Source organism: Pristis pectinata, chromosome 29, assembly GCF_009764475.1.
Source record: "Pristis pectinata isolate sPriPec2 chromosome 29, sPriPec2.1.pri, whole genome shotgun sequence".
Lineage (NCBI taxonomy): Eukaryota > Metazoa > Chordata > Chondrichthyes > Rhinopristiformes > Pristidae > Pristis > Pristis pectinata.
In genome coordinates, this window is record NC_067433.1 from 7,766,035 (window position 1) to 7,783,612 (window position 17,578).

Here is a 17,578-nt window from a genome sequence, read left to right on the forward strand (position 1 = left end):
CTTCGAGTAAATCAACCTTTGAATCAGTTAGGGGTGAATGTAAGGAGTTTGGTTCCCTGCATGTTAACTGGGAGTTCTTAGAGGGTGAAAAAGCTAATTTCTACTCATTAAAGGAAGAAAAATCCATCTGACCTATTCAGGTAAGAAAATGACTCATGTGTCTATAATTGCAGATGATATAATTGACAAGCAGATTGAAGATGGACTGATTAAACCAGACGTACGGGAACAGATCTCATTCATCCTCCTGAGGAAGCATCGCCACCAGACCAAGAAGCCCATCCATCGTTCCCTGGTTGACATTGGGAAGTCATCCACAGCTTCGTCAGGTGAGCACAGTAGCCCGGCTACTCATGATGTGGGACTGAGATCTTCATAGTCATCCAGTCATACAGCATGAAAACAGGCCACTCGGCCCAACTGGTCCATGCCGAACAAGATGCCCATCTAAACTAGTCCCATTTGCCCGCATTTGGCCCATATCCCTCTAAACCCTTCCTATCCATGTACCTGTCCAAGTACCTTTTAAATGTTGTTGATGTACCTGCCTCAACCACTTCCTCTGGCAGCTCATTCCATATACTGACCACCCTCTGGGTGAAAAAGTTGCCCCTCAGGTTCCTATTACATCTCTCCCCTCTCATCTTCAACCTATGGCCTCTAGTTCTTGATTCCCCAACCCTGGGAGGAAGACTGTGCGCATTCACCCTACCTATGCCCCTCATAATTCCATACACCACTGTAAGATCATCCCTCATTCTCCTACGCTCCAATGAAAAAACTCCCAACCTGCTCAACCTCTTTCCATAACTCAGTCCCTCAAGTCTCGCCAACATGCTTATAAATCTACTCTGCACTCTTTCCAGCTTAATGGTATCTTTCCTATAGCAGGGTGACCAAAACTGAACACAGTATTTCATATGCGGCCTCACCAACATCTTGTACAAATGCAACATAACGTCCCACCTTCTATACTCAAAGCCCTGACTGATGAAGGCCGGCATACCAATAGCCTTCTTCACCACCCTGTCAATCTGTGACACCAATTTCAGGGAACCATGTACTTGTACTAGTCTGAGCTTCCAATTATCTCTCCTCTCATCTCTGAGATTTGGACTTCATTCACAGCAGAACTCCGGAACACCTCAGTTCTGACCAACATTTAAATGATTAATATCACAGAATCATCAACATTTATGGTGCAGAATGAAGCCAGCCAGAAATAGATGTTGCCATGGAAAAGATCTGCACCTTACAAAGAAAGTCTACTTTAATGAACTTTTCCTTCTGCTCACTCCCTTCTTCTGTCACAGACCTGTTACACTCAAAGTCGGCTCCTTTATTTGCCAATTGAAATGTTGTCATATGGTGCATTTCACAAACCATTTAAAACCTACGAGGTCTCCAAAATTCTGCCAAAACGCAGTGCTGTGTTAGCTTCCCTCTAAAGTTCTAGTCCATTTCTTTCAGGGACAAACTTGTACTTTCTGTAACTTTTCAAATGTGATGGTACAAAAGTCAGTTCAATGTCTGACTAAAGCCAGGCTACTTATAACGCGTCAAAATCAAAGTCGAGTTTATTGTCATATGCACAAGTACATGTACGCACAGAGGCAATGAAAAACTTACTTGCAGCAGCATCACAGGCACATAGTGTCAGAGACATAATATTGACAAGAAAAACATAAATTAAACATAAACTATGCAAAATTATACGTGAAGGAACATTATTAGAACAAAAAAAACTAAGTCTATTGTAGAGCCCTGTCTCCTGTCACTATAGGTCCATCAGTGAATGTGATGCAAGGGTCCTGTGCACAACGTGAGTCAAGGCTGGGAACTTGACAAGAGGCAGATTTAGGAGGCTGCTCGGACTGTCTACCATAGAAGTTCAACTCACAGGGCGTAAAACTGATCCTGACCTCCAATGGTGGGGAGCAGAGGGAACTCTACCTCTTGCTTTTGGCTCAGTGATGCGGAGAGTTACAAGCGGCACGAGGCTCAGGGATGGATTGGGGGACAAAGCTGAGGGTCGTTAGTCCTGGGCCCAGCTCACTTTCGAACAGGGATGGTAGAGAAGCTTCGTGCATTTGGTCTGATTATAAAGTGGTGCAGTAAGACTCCCTTGGCACCCTTGGGATTTTGGCGCAGCTGATTTTTCAAACTATTAGATTCACTCCTATTTATACCCAAATACTTCATTTCACTTTTTTTTAACATGTTACACAGTAGTATAACAAACTTTCCAATGAACCCAGTGGCTTATGGTGGGTTGAGTGATAAGTAGGCTGCTGCAGGTTGGGAGCAGTTCACGCTCATCAGAACTGACAAAGAGAGAAAACCAGTTGGTCCTCATCTTTCACCCCACCAGCCTCCACATCCAACACAATATCCTCCACCATTTCCACCAGCTTTAACTCGACCCCACTACCAGTCACGTCCTGTCCTCTCCTCCCCTCTCGACTTTCCATAGGGACCCCTCACTTTGTGACTCCCTGCTCCACGCATCCCTCCCCACCCACCCCTCCCCGTCCCCTGACACTTTCCCCTGCAACCGAAGGAGATGTAACACCTGTCCCTTCACCCCCCCCCCCCTCACCACCATCCAGCGACCTACACAACCCTTTCAGGTGAGGCAGACATTTACATGCATCTGCTCCAACCAGTCAGTGCTCATCATGAGGTCTGCTCTGCACTGGTGAAACCAAGCATAAAGAAGGTGACCACCTTGTGGAACACCTGCTCTCTGTCCACAGTGGTCATCTCCAGCTTCTGGCTGCATGCTGTTTTGACTCTCCTTCCAGTTCCCTCACCGACCTCTCTGCTGTGGAGAAGCAAAACACAAACTGGAAAAGCAACATCTCATATTCTGCTTGCGTAGCTCACCACCCAATGGCAGGAACATTAAACTTTCCAAATTCAATTCCTTTGCTCACTTTGCCCATCTGTCCATCATCTCCTCCCCGTCTGATTCCACCTATCACCTCCCAGCCTCTGTTCCCCCTTCCCCCAACCCCCCGCTATATACTGGCAATTGGTCCTCTTCCATCTCTGTCCTGATGCGGGGTCTTGACCTCAAACGTCAACTTATACCTTCTGCCTCCACAGATGCTGCTTGACCCACTGAGTTTTTCCTGTGTTCTGTTTTTTGTTCAAGAAAACAAGTTAGTCTAGGTTGCAGAGAAAATGGGGGAGGGCAGTGGGTGGAACAAAGACAATTTCTCTGATAGGGTGAAATAATGAGCCATTAAGGAGCCGTTAAGCTCCTTTGTCTGTGTAATGTGTTGCTAATGATGTAAAGTCTGGCTGATGTTGTATAGTCTGGCCAGCAGACCGAGGCGTACAAATGAAAGATAATTGAACATATGGTTGGCAAGCAAACTGGATAGTCCTGATACAAATAGAAAGAAAGTGTTGAGTTATCTAAAGTTGGAGAATTCAAACCCACCTTCTCCACTATCTAGACTAAACTTTTTTCTTTATTTCTCAGTTCTGATGAAGGGTCTGGGACCTGAAACATAAGTGCTGCCTGACCAGCTGAGCTTTTGCATTTTCTGCTTTTATTTGAGTTAAGAGACAGGTTTCCAAAGGTTTTCTGTATATACTTTACCACTTATCAGCCAGCCACTGGTAGCAGGGCAGAGAAATGGTTTCAAGTAACAACCAATCTGCTGGAGGAAGTCAGCAGGTCAAGCAGCATCTGTGGGGGGGGGGGGGGGGGCGCGAAGGAATTGTTGACGTTTCGGGTCAAAACCCTGCATCAGGACTGAGTGTGGAGAAGGGGGATGGGCAGTCTGAAGAGGAGAGAGGAGTGGAGAGGTGATTGGTGGACTAAAAGGGGTGAAAGATTACAGGTAAATTGTGCCAGGTAGTGGAGGGGAGAGGGTCAGGGAGTTGTGCTAGATTTCAAGTGGTTTCAAAATAGTTTCAAGTGCCCAGTAATGATATCTATGACTGTCAGCTCAGAGGGGAAAGAAATCTTATTCTCTTACCGCAATTGTTGCATAAGCACACCGTGCAATAAGACATTTTGCTAATTATACATATATCTTTATTTCTTTTCTTACTAACTGCTTGAATTAATGAGCGACCCACAGCTCGCAGCCCCAGCCGATCTCCTGGCATTGGGGCAGGTTTTTACCGCTCCACAGAAGACCTGGGAATGAGGCAATCTTCCAGTTATGGACGGCTACGTAAGTTACCTGCCTATGTTGCCTGGTGACTGGGTAACTAAGATGAAGGCGTCGCATGCAGCCTGTGTGCATGCACTCACTCCTTGGTTAATGTCCAAACCAAGCTACTCACCAGCAACTAGAAGCCTTTCCCCCAATTCCAAACCCCCAGCTCGATTGTTACGATGGTTCCTTGACTCCAATTTTTCTGCAAATTTCAAATTAAGTGCCATTTCTGTGCCTTTTTTTAATTACAGGACATGCTCAAAGCAGAAGCATGAATGATATTGCAGATACACCCAGCACTGACCAGGTAAATCTCCATCTTAAGATACGAACTTTCATCATGTCCTTTTTTTTTCTGAATTGTTGCTTCCTATCGTCCTTCTTATAGCAGGGCGACCAGAACTGAACACAATACGCACTTGGAGTATTCAGTTTTGGTCACCCTGCTATAGGAAAGATATTACTAAACTGGAATGAGTACAGAAAAGATTTACAAGGATGTTGCCAGGACTTGAGGAACTGAGTTATAGGGAGAGGTTGGACAGGCTAGGACTTTATTCCTTGGAGCACAGGAGACTGGGATGTGATCTTATAGAGGTGTATAAAATCATGAGGGGCATGGATAGGGTGAATGCACACAGTCTTTTCCCCAGGGTTGGGAAATCAAGAACTAGAGGGCATAGGTTTAAGGTGAGAGGGGAGAGATTTAATAGGAACTTGAGGGGCAACTTTTTACACAAATGTAGCCTCTTGTGTTTCTGCACAGCACAGGGAGGATTCCCACACAGCACAGTGGCACAACAGGGAGAGCTGTTACCTCACAGCTCCAACAACCCAGGTTCAATCCTGACCTCTGGTGCTGCCTCCGTGGAGTTTGCACTTTCTCCAAGTGAGTTTCCTTCAGGTGCTCCTGTCTACACAGTTCATCCAAACAAGAAGGAATTTCCAGCCTGTCTCTCTTGCCTGCTGTTTTCAGAGCTTGAGCAAAAAATGTAGAAAATGCAGTCGATTAAAGTGAAAAATCAAGTTTGATTTACCTTTGTTTAGTTATAATAAAATATTCCACATTTTTAAATTGTTAATCAGATTATGAAGTAACAGATTGCTATTGACTGGAATCACGAGGATGCAGCTTAGTCCTGCATTCACATTCCTGACTACACACCCTGCTTACAGACCACAACACGCTGGCTGGCAGATTATGGAGCACTGTGGTGTCCAGCAGAGACCAACACCTGTGGAAAGCTGGTCAGAGGCTGAGAGTATAAAGGCTTGCCTGCCCCCCATTGTGTTTGCACCCTGAGTGTATAGCAAGTCACTCTCACAGAGCAATTCCGGATCTTCTCCAAGCTCTGTCTGTCTTTTCAGGAAGCGTAATGGGGTCTGGGATGTGGACATACCCACTGCCAAGTGGCCACAAAGAATGACTTTAATCTTGACCTTGGATGCAGTGTGTGTGGAGTTTGCACGTCTTAGCTGTGACTGTGTTGTTCATTCCGGGTGCTCTGGTTTCTTCCCACATCCCAAAGACTTGCTGGTTGGTAGTCTAATTGGCCACTGTGTGTAGGTGAGGGGTAGAATCTGGGGGAGTTGATGGGAATGTGGGGAGAAGAAAATGGGATTAGTGTAGGTTGAGTGTAAGTGGATGTTCTGTGGCTGGCATGGAGTTAATGGTCCGTAGGTCTGTTTCCGTGCTGTATGTCTGATAAATCTAACTGGAATTGGTCAATAGCTTGTCTTTCTTAACAAGTGAATGATTCTCACTCTGTAGTTCTAAGCTGATCCAATATTTTGGCTTAAACTGAGCACTATTGAGTATAGAAGTTGGGATGTTATGTTACAGTTGTTGGTGAGGCCGCATTTGGAATATTGTGTACACTTTTGGTTACCCTGCTATAGGAAAGATGCTTTTAAGCAGGAAAAAATGCAGAGGAGATTTACGAGGATATTGCCAGGACTTGAGGGACTGAGTTATGGAGAGAGCTTGAGCAGGCTGGGACTTTATTCATTGGAACATAGGACAATGAAGGGTGATATTATAGGAGTGTATAAAATCATGAGGGACATAGATAGAGTCAATGCGCAGTCTTTTTCCCAGGGTTTGGGAATCAAGAACTAGAGGACATAGGTTTAGGGTGAGAGGGGAGACATTTTATAGGAACCCGAGGGGCAACTTTTTCACCCAGAAGCTGGTCAGTGTATGGAATGAGCTGCCAGAGGAAGTGGTTGAGGCAGGTGCATTAACAACATTTAAAAGGTACTTGGACGGGTACATGGATAGGAAAGGTTTAGAGGGATGTAAGATTTCTTTATTAGTCACATGTACATCGAAACACACAGTGAAATGCATCTTTTGGCATAGTGTTCCGCGGGCAGCCTGCAAGTGTCGCCACGCTTCCGGCGCCAACATAGCACGCCCACAACTTCTTAACCTGTACGTCTTTGGAATGGGGGACGAAACCGGAACACCCGGAGAAAACCTACGCAGACATGGGGAGAACATATACACTCCTTACAGACAGTGGGACTAGCTTAGATTGGCATCTTGGTCAGCATGGACCAGTTGGGCTGAAGGGTCTGTTTCTGTACTGTATGACTCTCTGTCTCTATTATCAAACAAACCCCCAGTAAGAGGCAGTGCAATACTAGCTGGACCAGGTATTGATATTGCACAGAAGTTATTACCCGCATCAGGTTACACTGGCCAGGTGCCTGAAAAGATGCTTTCCTTCTTACTTTGTGAGTAGTTGTTCAGTAGGATTCATGAATGAGCCTTTGATCATCAGTTGGCTCTTTCTGATGACTCACTGCGACTGGCTGAGGACACAGTGAGGCTCAGTAATGTGCATTTGGTGAGAGGTTTAAGATACGAATCGTTGGCAAGTCAACTCCATTCATCAGAGCAAAGCAACTGAGTTTATGATCCATGTTTACAGACCATTCTGTTCTCTCTGTTATCGCCTTCTGCCATAGGCAGCAATACGCCATTCCAATCTCTGACTCACAAACCCCTTCCATTCTTCACAGCTCAAGAACAAATTCAAGAAGAAGATACCTCGCGATTCAGAAGCGTCAAACATCCTTGTGGGAGAAGTGGACTTCCTGGAAAAACCTTTCGTAGCTTTCGTTCGTCTCCTGCAGCCGACAATGTTGGGCGGACTGACAGAGGTGGCCGTGCCAACAAGGTATTGATCGGTGCAGCCAGAGAGGGCATTGGTGAATCCAGTGGTGTAAACACAGACAGTGATCGAGACAGACTCACTACACATAGTTTAGAAGGGCTCACTGCAGATATTTTTAAAGTTACTTTAACTTCCAATTTTATTGCACTGTGTTGGATAGTTCTACAGCTGCAGTTATTCCATGATGAAAATTCATATCATCAATACAAGTTTGTACTCCATAGATCTTTATTCTTTGGTGCTTGGAAGAATGAAGGGCGATCTTAGTGAAACATATAAGAGGGAGTACGACGGGTAGATGTTTCCATCAGTGGAAGAACCTCATATGAGGGGACATTGTTACAAGATTAGGGGGTGTTTATATAAAGCTGAGGTACACAGGAAATTCTTCTCACAGAGGGTAATGAATGAATCTCTGGAATTCTCTGCCCTAGAGGGTTGTGGGGGTGGGGGGTGGGGGGGGGGTGGTGTCTGCTGGATCATTGGCAGTGTTTAAGGAGGAAGTGGATACATTTTTGGAAGACGAGGGAATTGAGTGCAAGGGGGCACGGGAACAGGGAGGAGATGAGCCCTGGGGCAGGACAGGCTTGAGGAGTCGAGTGGCTCCTAGTAATTCATTGAAAGCAATAGTATTGGTTGGGTCTTAGATTGATCTGATCTAGGACCGCCCTCTAAAAATGTTGATTTCCTTCTTGCGTCTTTGTGTAGATTGTTAAAAGTTTTGTCCCAGTTTCCAGAATCAGAGCAGCCAGTGATCCGGTTCCTAAAAGCACTGTCTTCCGAGTAGTCACTTGTATTCAAATGCGTGGTTAATCAGCTGTTGGGTCATTGGCACGCGGGTCAATTAACACAGCAATGTTTTTGCTTGGTTTCACACAAACTCACTCAGTGGCTCCCTGTACGTCAACAGTATTGTGAAAGCAATTAGCTCTTGCTGAGGAGTTTTAAATGGCTTTCAGCCAAATGTGGACTCAGTGCAATGGTTATGTAGCCTGTTATAAATGCACTTTAATTTTGCTTTCCAGTGGAATAAATTTGGGAATTTTATGTTCACTTTTCTAACTTATCTATCTCTATTCCACACAGGTTTATTTTTATTCTTTTGGGGCCTCAAGGAAAAGGCAAATCTTATAGTGAGATTGGAAGAGCAATGGCCACACTGATGGTGGATGATGTGAGTTATCAACTTAAAAACCGATCAGAAAAGGCACGATGATGTGTTGATGAGGTTGGAAACAATGAACTGAGAGCCAGTCAGACCAACCTCTATCCTTGGTGTTAAACTGAGTCACTTTAAAGGACTTCATCAATGGGTTTAGCCAATGATTTAAGATCATTTCTGCGGCATTTTTCTTTGTGTTCTGTGTTATGGTGATGATGGGTGACATTTCTTTACATCTAACACCAGTGGGATTCGACTGGTGATGTTATGCAAGAACAACGGTTCTCCAAGAAAGCACAAAGCAAAGAATTTGCAGCAACAGCTCAGAAATTTGTCCCTTCTGCACTCATGGATAGTCAGCACAGTGGCTCAGCTGGTAGAGCTGCTACCTCACAGCTCTGGAAACTCAGGTTCAATCCTGACCTCCTGTGCTGTCTGTGTCGAGTTTATGCATTCTTCCTGTGTCTGCGTGGGTTTCCTCCGGGTGCTCCGGTTTCCTCCCACTTCCCAAAGACACACAGGTTAGTAGATTAATTGGCCGCTGTAAGTTGCCCCTAGTGTGTAAGTAGGTGGTAGGATCTCAGGAGAGTTAGAGTCATAGAGAGATACAACATAGAAACAGGCCCCTCAACCCACCGAGTCTGCGTTGAACCCAATGATGAAGCTCTTTAAAGTGATTCATCAACCATTTAGTTACACTGATCCTACACTAATTAATTTTTAATTCTCCCCACATTCTCATCAGTTTCAAGTTCATGGGAAAGTGAGGAGAAGAGGTCACAGGGAAAATTAGTGGGACGCTGTGATTGCTCAGTGAACCAGCATAGACTTGATAGGCCAAATGCCCTCCTTCTATATGATTAGAAAATATGGAACTAATAGTCCTTCCTATCTCATTACCTTCTGCTTGTGTGTGGCCAGTGCAGCAATGGAAGAGGGGCTGCTGGTTAGTTAACCCTGTGCATGTGTGGTCCAGGCATCAGTTGATGACAACCAGGTTGGCTGAGTGGATTGACTCAGTCCCACCATCATTTCTAAGCTCAAGGCAGGAGCTGTGGCTCTGTCCTGCACCTTGTTGCCCATACAGTTCAGTAAGTCAATACAACACGTTATTCCCGATCCTACTCCCAGCAACCATGCCTGATCCAATTCCATCTCCCCACTACTCCTAGTTCTAGTTTAAGTTTATTGTCATGGGCATAAGTGCCACGAAAATTAACTTCTTGCAGCAGTAGCACAGTATGTTACAAACATGGCAAACATAAATTACATAAACTTAAATTGTACGTGACTTACACAACGACATAAATAAAAATAAACATGAAAACGTTACTGCAAGTTGAGGGAAATATAGTCCAAGGTAGAATTAGGGTTTTTCAGGTAGGCTCAAGAACCTGACGGCAGTGGGGAAGAAGCTGTTGTTGAACCTTGAGGTGTGGGTCTTCAGGCTCCTGTACCTCCTGCCTGATGGCAGCATCGAGAAGAGGGCATGGCCCGGATGGTTGGGGGGGGGGGGGGGGGGATCCTTAATGATGGATATCACCTTTCTGAGACATTGCTTCTTGTTGATGTCCTCGATGTTGGGGAGAGCTGTACCCATGATGGAAGTGGCTGAATCTTCTTCATCGGTACATCTATGTACCAGGCCCAGGATAGATCTTTCGAGATGTTGGCACCCAGGAACTTGAAGCTGCTCACCTTTTCCACTGCAGAACCTTCAATGACGACTGGTGCTAGCTTTCCTGACTTACCCTTCCTGAAGTCCCCTCGCAAAGCAATCCCATTCCCCAATCCCGTTCCCACCCATCACTACCACCAACCATTCCTGATCCAATCCATTCCAACCACCACTCCCAAAACAATACAATAGCAATGTTTAAAAAGCTTTTAGACAGACACATGAGAAGGCAGGCAATAGAGGGACTATGTGCAGGCAGATGGGATTAGTTTAAGTCAGTATCATGGTCAGCACAGACATGGCGGGCTGAAGGGCCTATTCCTGCACTCTACATTTCGATGTTTCTTTGCGAGTATCTAATATCCCAACTGTTCAATGAAAGGGCACACTCCATGTCCCATTTGAATATCCCAATATTTTTACCATCAGATCCTGGACTAAACTTAAGTTAATTTAAGTGTTTGGAGCGGATGGGGGTTGGGTACCTCTGCTGTGCAGTGGCTGGTTGCACTCTCCTGCACTTTATCCTGGCTGATGCTCACACCCTGCTCCCATTGTGCTGGGTTGCAGCTGTTCAGTGACGTGGCTTACAAAGCGAGAGACAGAGATGACCTGATAGCTGGCATTGACGAATTCCTGGACGAAGTTATTGTCCTTCCTCCTGGCGAATGGGACCCCAAGATCAGGATCGAGCCTCCCAAGAAAGTGACACCAGCCGAGAAGAGGTACGAATTCTCTTTTGTCATTTGCAGGGGTTTCCCAGTTGAGCTGTGAACAGTCGGATGAACGGTTCCCTGTCACAGGCAACATGGGCAGGGTGAACCGGTTTCCCTCTCCCCTAAGCCTGACCATTGACTGACCAGCTCTCTCTCTGTCTCTGCAACAGGAAGTCCGTCTACTCTCTCAATGAGGCAGGACAGATGAATGGATCAGCGGGATGCGGTGGAGGAAGTGATGATGAGGAGATGCCGGCACCACATGAGCTCGGGGAAGAGCTGACATGGACGGGAAGGTATTTATTTCGGACTTCCTGGTTAGGTTGTCCTTGCCTCTCCCTCCGTAGACTGACATCAGTTGCCAACACTCCTGCCCAGTGGCTACATTAGTTGAGGTCTATTAACTGGAGACTCCTGCATCCAAACACTCCTGACCCAATCCCACGCCCACACCTCACTTCTGATCCAATCCAGCTTCCCAATCCAATCCCACTCCAGGCCAATAGTCCCAAGCCAATCCCATTTCCTGATTCCACTCCCACCCACCACTTCCAATCCAATCACACTCCCAGCCACCACTCCTGAACCAATTCAGTCCCACCCACTACTCCCAAAGCAATCCAATGTGAAATACTCAAGCGCATAGGTTTACAATGAGAGGGGAAGACTTTAAAGGAGATGTGTGAGACAAGTTTTTGACACAGGGAGTGGTAGGTGCCTGAAGCAGAGTGGCAGAAACAGATATGATGGCTATATTTAAGAGGCATTTAGACAGGTGCCTGAACAGGCGGGGAATGGAGGGATACCAGCCATGTGCAGGAGGATGGGACTTGTTTAAGTTACCATCTTGGTCAGCACAGACATGGTGGGCCGAAGGGCCTGTCCCTGTGCTGTGCTCTTCTATGTCATAGAAGAGCACTGGCATATATTTGAGCTGTGAGGGAGACCGGGGTATGGGGAGAGAGCAGGAAAGTGATGCTGAGGAGAGGATTGGATCAGCCATGATCTTACTGAATGGCGGAGCAGGTTTGAGGAGCTGATGATCCTTCTAACGTTGTGGCGTTCACACCGGGTGCAGGTTCTGTGGAGGCCTACGGCTGGATATCAAGAGGAAGCTTCCCTGGCTGCCCAGTGACTTCTATGAAGGGTTCCACATTCAGTCCATCTCCACCATCCTCTTCATCTACCTCGGCTGCATCACCAATGCCATCACCTTTGGCGGATTACTGGGCGATGCGACGGACAATTACCAGGTGAGAAGGCGCCATATCACGGTGTCTGTCATTCCACCAACTAACCAATAGGGACCAGCTTTCCAAACAGCCATTTAACGGGAGTACAAGCAATGAACTCCCTTTAACAAAGTCACCAGCAATTTCTTGAACCCAATTGATTTCTGAGGACTCTGTTAAACAAGAAGAAAATCATGTTTTATTGTTGAGAGAAGCCTATCAGCACCTAAAGCAGAGCACTGCCTCAGTAAACCACATTACACTCCCTGATGGTGGAGAGTCCAGCTGCAACCTGGGCAAGTTGTCTGGTATGCATGTGAGGTGTGTGTGAGTATGAGGTGGGTGTGTAGTGAGTGCGAGGTGGCTGTGAGCATGTGGGTGTGAGTATGAGGTGTGAGTGTGAGGTGGGTGTGAGGTGGGTGTGTGTGTGTGTGAGGTGACTATGAGGTGGGTGTGAGTGTGAGGTGGGTGTGAGTGTGAGGTGGTGTATGAGGTGGGTGTGAGGTGTATGTGTGTGAGGTGGGTTTGAGGTGGGTGTGAGTGTGAGGTGGGTGTAAGTGTGAGGTGGTGTATGAGGTGGGTGTGAGGTGGGTGTAAGTGTGAAGTGGTGTATGAGGTGGGTGTGAGGTGGGTGTGTGAGGTGGGTTTGAGGTGGGTGTGAGTGTGAGGTGGGTGTAAGTGTGAGGTGGTGTATGAGGTGGGTGTGAGGTGTGTGTGTGAGGTGGGTTTGAGGTGGGTGTGAGTGTGAGGTAGTGTATGAGGTGGGTATGAGGTGTGTGTGTGAGGTGGGTTTGAGGTGGGTGTGAGTGTGAGGTGACGATGAGGTAGGTGTGGATGTGAAGTTAGTGTGAGGTGGGTGTAAGGTGAGTGTGAGGTGGGTGTGAGGTGGGTGTGGACGTAAGGTGGGCGTGGACCAGAAAGCCCAGTGTTTGATCCTGTCCCACCTCCGCATGGCCAAAGCTCCTGTGACCAACGCCCCTCACCTTTAATGCCCCCTTGGACAACCAAGACCTTTATTAGTTGACAAGACCAGCAGCTGGAACAGGATCTGCCACCTCCTCCTGCACAAGGATACTCACTAATGCCAGGACCTTAATGGATTGCAGGGAACTGTGTCCCGAACTGCCAAATCATCTGCAGCAATGCAGCGTTTTTGTCTCGAGGCGAAAGCACCATTTCTAACTGGTGCCATAACTGAATCTTATTTAGTCATGGGATGCTAGCACTTGATCCCTATCCTTAATTGCTTCAGATCACCTGAGAGTCCACCATATCACTGGAAGTTTGGAGTTAGTTAGAGGCCAGATAAGATAAGGTGAGCAGGATGGGAAGCCAATACTTCAGAAGTTACCATTACTAATACTAGCTATTGCTACCAGATTTATTTAATGAATTGTATTTAAATTTCCCTTGCTTCTTTATCGGAAGGGGCAGGGGCAAGGTCGGATTTGAACTCGGGTCTCTAGATAATTAGACCTAGTAGAATAAAGTGTTTCCTAAAGCAACCCTGAAGATCCTGCCTCTAATTCTAACGTCTCTGGTCCTAAGTTCCTCACCCAGCAGATGAAGTTTCTCTCTATCCTTTCTATTTGTTTCTCTAAGTAACCTGGAAATTAATCAAGTCATCCTTTAATTTTCTAAACTTCAGGGAATGCAACACCAGTGTGTGAGTAATGTCTCCTGTTAATTTAATCCTGGAGGCTGAGTATTATTCTGGTTCATTTTGTGCTTCTGTGCGAGAGCTGGAGGTTTTGTTCTGAAAGGATATCTTGCGTAGGCACAAGTGGCCTTCCTTAACTGTAAGAAGTGGCCTTGGGAATGAATGTTATGTTCCTTTTTACTTAGTCCGAATACATGAAACGCAAGCAGAATCGAACACCATAGTATGTGGAGGATTAGTGATGCATGAAGTGTTTAGAGTCATGTCAGTTCAAAGTGTTGGCAGCTGGAACACTCAGTCTTGGGGTCCATGCGTCAGGGGTGAAGACATGCTCATACCTCAAGTCTCCAGCCATAGCTGCCAGGCTGCTCCTACCAGTATGAATGAGGCCACACGGAGACTACAGATGCTGGAATCGGGAGCAACATGCAGAAAGCTGGAGGAACTCAAGTGGGACAGGCAGCCTCTGTGGAAGGAAATGGAGAGTAGACATTTTGGGTTGAGACCCTTCATCTGGACTGAATTAGGTGATGATGTCACCAATCTCTCCCCTTAAGGAGTTGGGGAACTTACTGTAGATTCCCAGCCACAACTTCTTGGCTTCTGTCAGCTTTCAGGAAAATCGTTTTCCCGTATCAATGTCGGATGGGGTAGCAGAGCTTCCTCTAAGATACGGGAAGTCCCATACAACAGGAAGCAAGTTGGCAAACTTTCCGGGAGCCCTGCAGAGGGACGCACAAAGTGAGGTGCAGGCACGGTAGTGTAGCGGTTAGTGTAACACTGTTACAGCGCCAGTGACCCGGGTTCAATTCTGGCTGCTCTCTGTAAAGGGTTTGTATGTTCTCCCTGTGTCTGCGTGGGTTTCCTCTGGGTGCTCTGGTTTCCTCCCACATTCCAAAGACGTATGCATTAGGAAGTTGTGGGCATGCTATGTTGGCGCCAGAAGCATGGTGACACTTGCGGGCTGCCCCCAGAACACTCTATGCAAAAAGATGCATTTCACTGTGTGTTTCGATGTACACGTGACTAATAAAGATATCTTATCTTATCTTATCTTAAACTACCCAACAAACCTCTGGCGAAGGCTGTTGCCCATTGCTAACCCACCAAATATCTTCTCACACAATGTACAAGAGGACTTGGCATATGTGGTACAAATTTAATAAATACCTACAATGGACAAGAGGGAGTTGATTGCAAAAAAGAAAATTATTGCCCGTTGAACATGATGTGTTTTTTTTTAATGAATTGCAGTATTTAATTTTATAAAATTAGTTCAAGCCTTGGCCAAGTGTTCATGATGCTACTTGCAGCACAGACATATTCTGTTCCATCCAATCCAAGTGCATCTGAGTGACAAGAGCTTCAGGATAACAGACTCTGGTTTCTGTTAACAGGGTGTGATCGAGAGTTTCCTGGGCACTGCCTTTACTGGTGCCATTTTCTGTCTATTCGCTGGGCAGCCCCTCACAATCCTGAGCAGTACAGGTCCGATCCTCATCTTTGAAAAGCTCCTGTTTGACTTCAGCAAGTAAGTGTTCAGGTCACTTGATGGTTGGCATGTACGTGATGAGGTGAAGGGTCTGTCTCCGCACTGCATGACTCTACAACTCTTTCAGGAAAGCCCTTAAAGTCCAGTTGTTCAAAGGGTGTTAGGTCAGGATTTAGTTCTACCAGGGCTGTTTCTCTGTTCCTATGAAGTTTTAGAAATACTTTGCTTCTTTTGGATATGTAATTAAGTTGAGGTTTTGCCTATGGTGTGTGCACCCCCTTGTCAAATGTCAGTTAACTCTAATTTAAAATTTAATTTTAAATGTGAATCTTTGGAACTCTCTAACCAAAGGGCTAAGGATGCTCAGTCATTGAGTATATTCAAAGTAGGATCAAAATTCTGGACACACAGTGAATATGGGGAATGTACAGGAAAATGGAGGATGAGTCATAATCTTTCATATTCATTGCTGCTCAGTAATGCGCCTTTGATCTGTTTGGTTAAGAAGATACCCTTATCCGTTCATAAGGTCCCAGATGACCTATTGAGCTATTGTGCTGTTCGGATGTTGAACAAGATGGTTCATGACCCACACAAGCAAATTTATTATTGGTTCACATGTACCGAGGTACAGTGAAAAACTTGTCTTGCATACCGTTCGTACAGATCAATTCATTACAAGGCGCATCGAGGCTGTACAAGGCAAAACAATAACAGAATGCAGAATAACATGTAACAGCTACAGAAAAAGTACAGTGCAGGTAGACAATAAGGTGCAAACCCACAGCCAGCGAGGGAAGAGTGCAGATAAAAGTTTATTTATGGGGATCTGAGGGGGCAAATCTTTTACAAAGAGTGCGATAAGTAACTGGAACATGCTGCCAGTGGAATCAGATGCAATTACTATGTTTAAGAGGCATTTAGACAGGGACTTGAGTAGGCAAGGTATAGAAGGATATGGACCTAATGCAGCAAATGGGATTAGTGTAGAGGAGCAAAAAGGTCAGCACGGATGTGGTGTGCTGAAGGGCCTGTTTCTGTGCTGTACAACTCTATGACTCTGATTTGGGAAACCATTTAAATCCAATACATCCTTTGGAAAAATATTTTTTGTCCTGGTTATACTTACTGTTCACTCCTGATTGCCCAGCGCGTCTGTGCGGCTTGGGAAAACAGCAAAGGCCATCCAAACATTGCAGTTTTATACAGGCAAGTGGCAGGTTCAGACAGCCAAGTCCCTTCTCTGGAGGAATCAATTGAGTTTGTTCGACAATCCAGCAAGTTCACTTCTTTCAGGTGCCAACTGGTGGAACGATGATTCTCACCAACATTAAGGCAAGTGCTTTAGTTTTAATCCCTTCACCTTGACAAAAGCAGTGCGATTATCTTCAACACCTCCAGGCAACTGCACACAGGAAGCTGCTTTAAATTACGGGAATATTATCCACGGGCCTGGACTACTGAGCTGGAGAAGTGTTCATGTCCCGCCACGGCAGCAGTTGAGTTTAACTTAGTAAATAAATCTGGAATGAGACATTAATGTTAATCATGGAGATACACTTTGTTGTAAAAACTCACTGTTGTCCTTCAGGAAAGATCCTTACTGGTCTGGCCCATGTGTCTCCAACACCACTCAATGTGTTGGTGATTTCTAATTGCCCAAAATGGCCCTGCAAGCCAATCAGTGTAGGGGCAAAGTGGAGCAGGTAACAAATGGAACTCAGTCCAGCAAAGTCTCCATCCTGTGAATGAAGAAACTTGGACTGTTCAGTATAAAGATAGGGTGACACAGTAGCACAGCCAGTAGAGCTGCTGCCTTACAGTTCCAGGGACCTGGGTTCGATCCTGACCTCGGGTGCTATTGGTATTGGTTTATTATTGTCACGTGTACCAAGATAGAGGGAACAGCTTTTGTTTGCGTGCCATCCAGGCAGTTCGTACCATTGAGGTCGTGAAAAGAAAACAGAATGCAGAATATAGTGTTACAGCTACGGTAAAAGTGCATTGCAGGTAAACTCATAAACTCATTATATCAAAAGTGCAAGTGTGTGAAGTCTGCACGTTCTCCCTGTGACCACATAGGTTTCCGCTGGGTGGTCCTGTTTCCTCCCACATCCCAAAAATGTCTGGATAGGTAGGTTAATTGGCCACTAGTGTGTGGATGAGGGGTAGCACTTGGGGGGGGGGGGTTGAAGAGAAGGTCGGGAGAATGAAAATTGGGATTAACGCAGGATGTGCAATACGAATGGTTGACAATTGGCACAGACTCGATGGGCTG

At 45.9% G+C, this 17,578-nt stretch overlaps 1 protein-coding gene across 4 annotated transcripts in view; it reads left to right on the top strand.

Annotated features, from left to right (window-relative positions):
• Positions 1-17,578, top strand: part of LOC127584432 (electrogenic sodium bicarbonate cotransporter 4-like) — a 75,603-nt gene that overhangs the window by 17,422 nt on the left and 40,603 nt on the right. For all 4 annotated transcript variants that reach the window (XM_052041242.1, XM_052041241.1, XM_052041240.1 and 1 more), the window contains exons 4-11: positions 174-329; positions 4,430-4,485; positions 7,206-7,363; positions 8,447-8,534; positions 10,771-10,925; positions 11,087-11,212; positions 11,995-12,169; positions 15,206-15,339. In XM_052041242.1, coding sequence (XP_051897202.1) covers positions 174-329; positions 4,430-4,485; positions 7,206-7,363; positions 8,447-8,534; positions 10,771-10,925; positions 11,087-11,212; positions 11,995-12,169; positions 15,206-15,339 — 1,048 coding nt within the window. The remainder of the gene's footprint in view (positions 1-173; positions 330-4,429; positions 4,486-7,205; positions 7,364-8,446; positions 8,535-10,770; positions 10,926-11,086; positions 11,213-11,994; positions 12,170-15,205; positions 15,340-17,578) is intronic.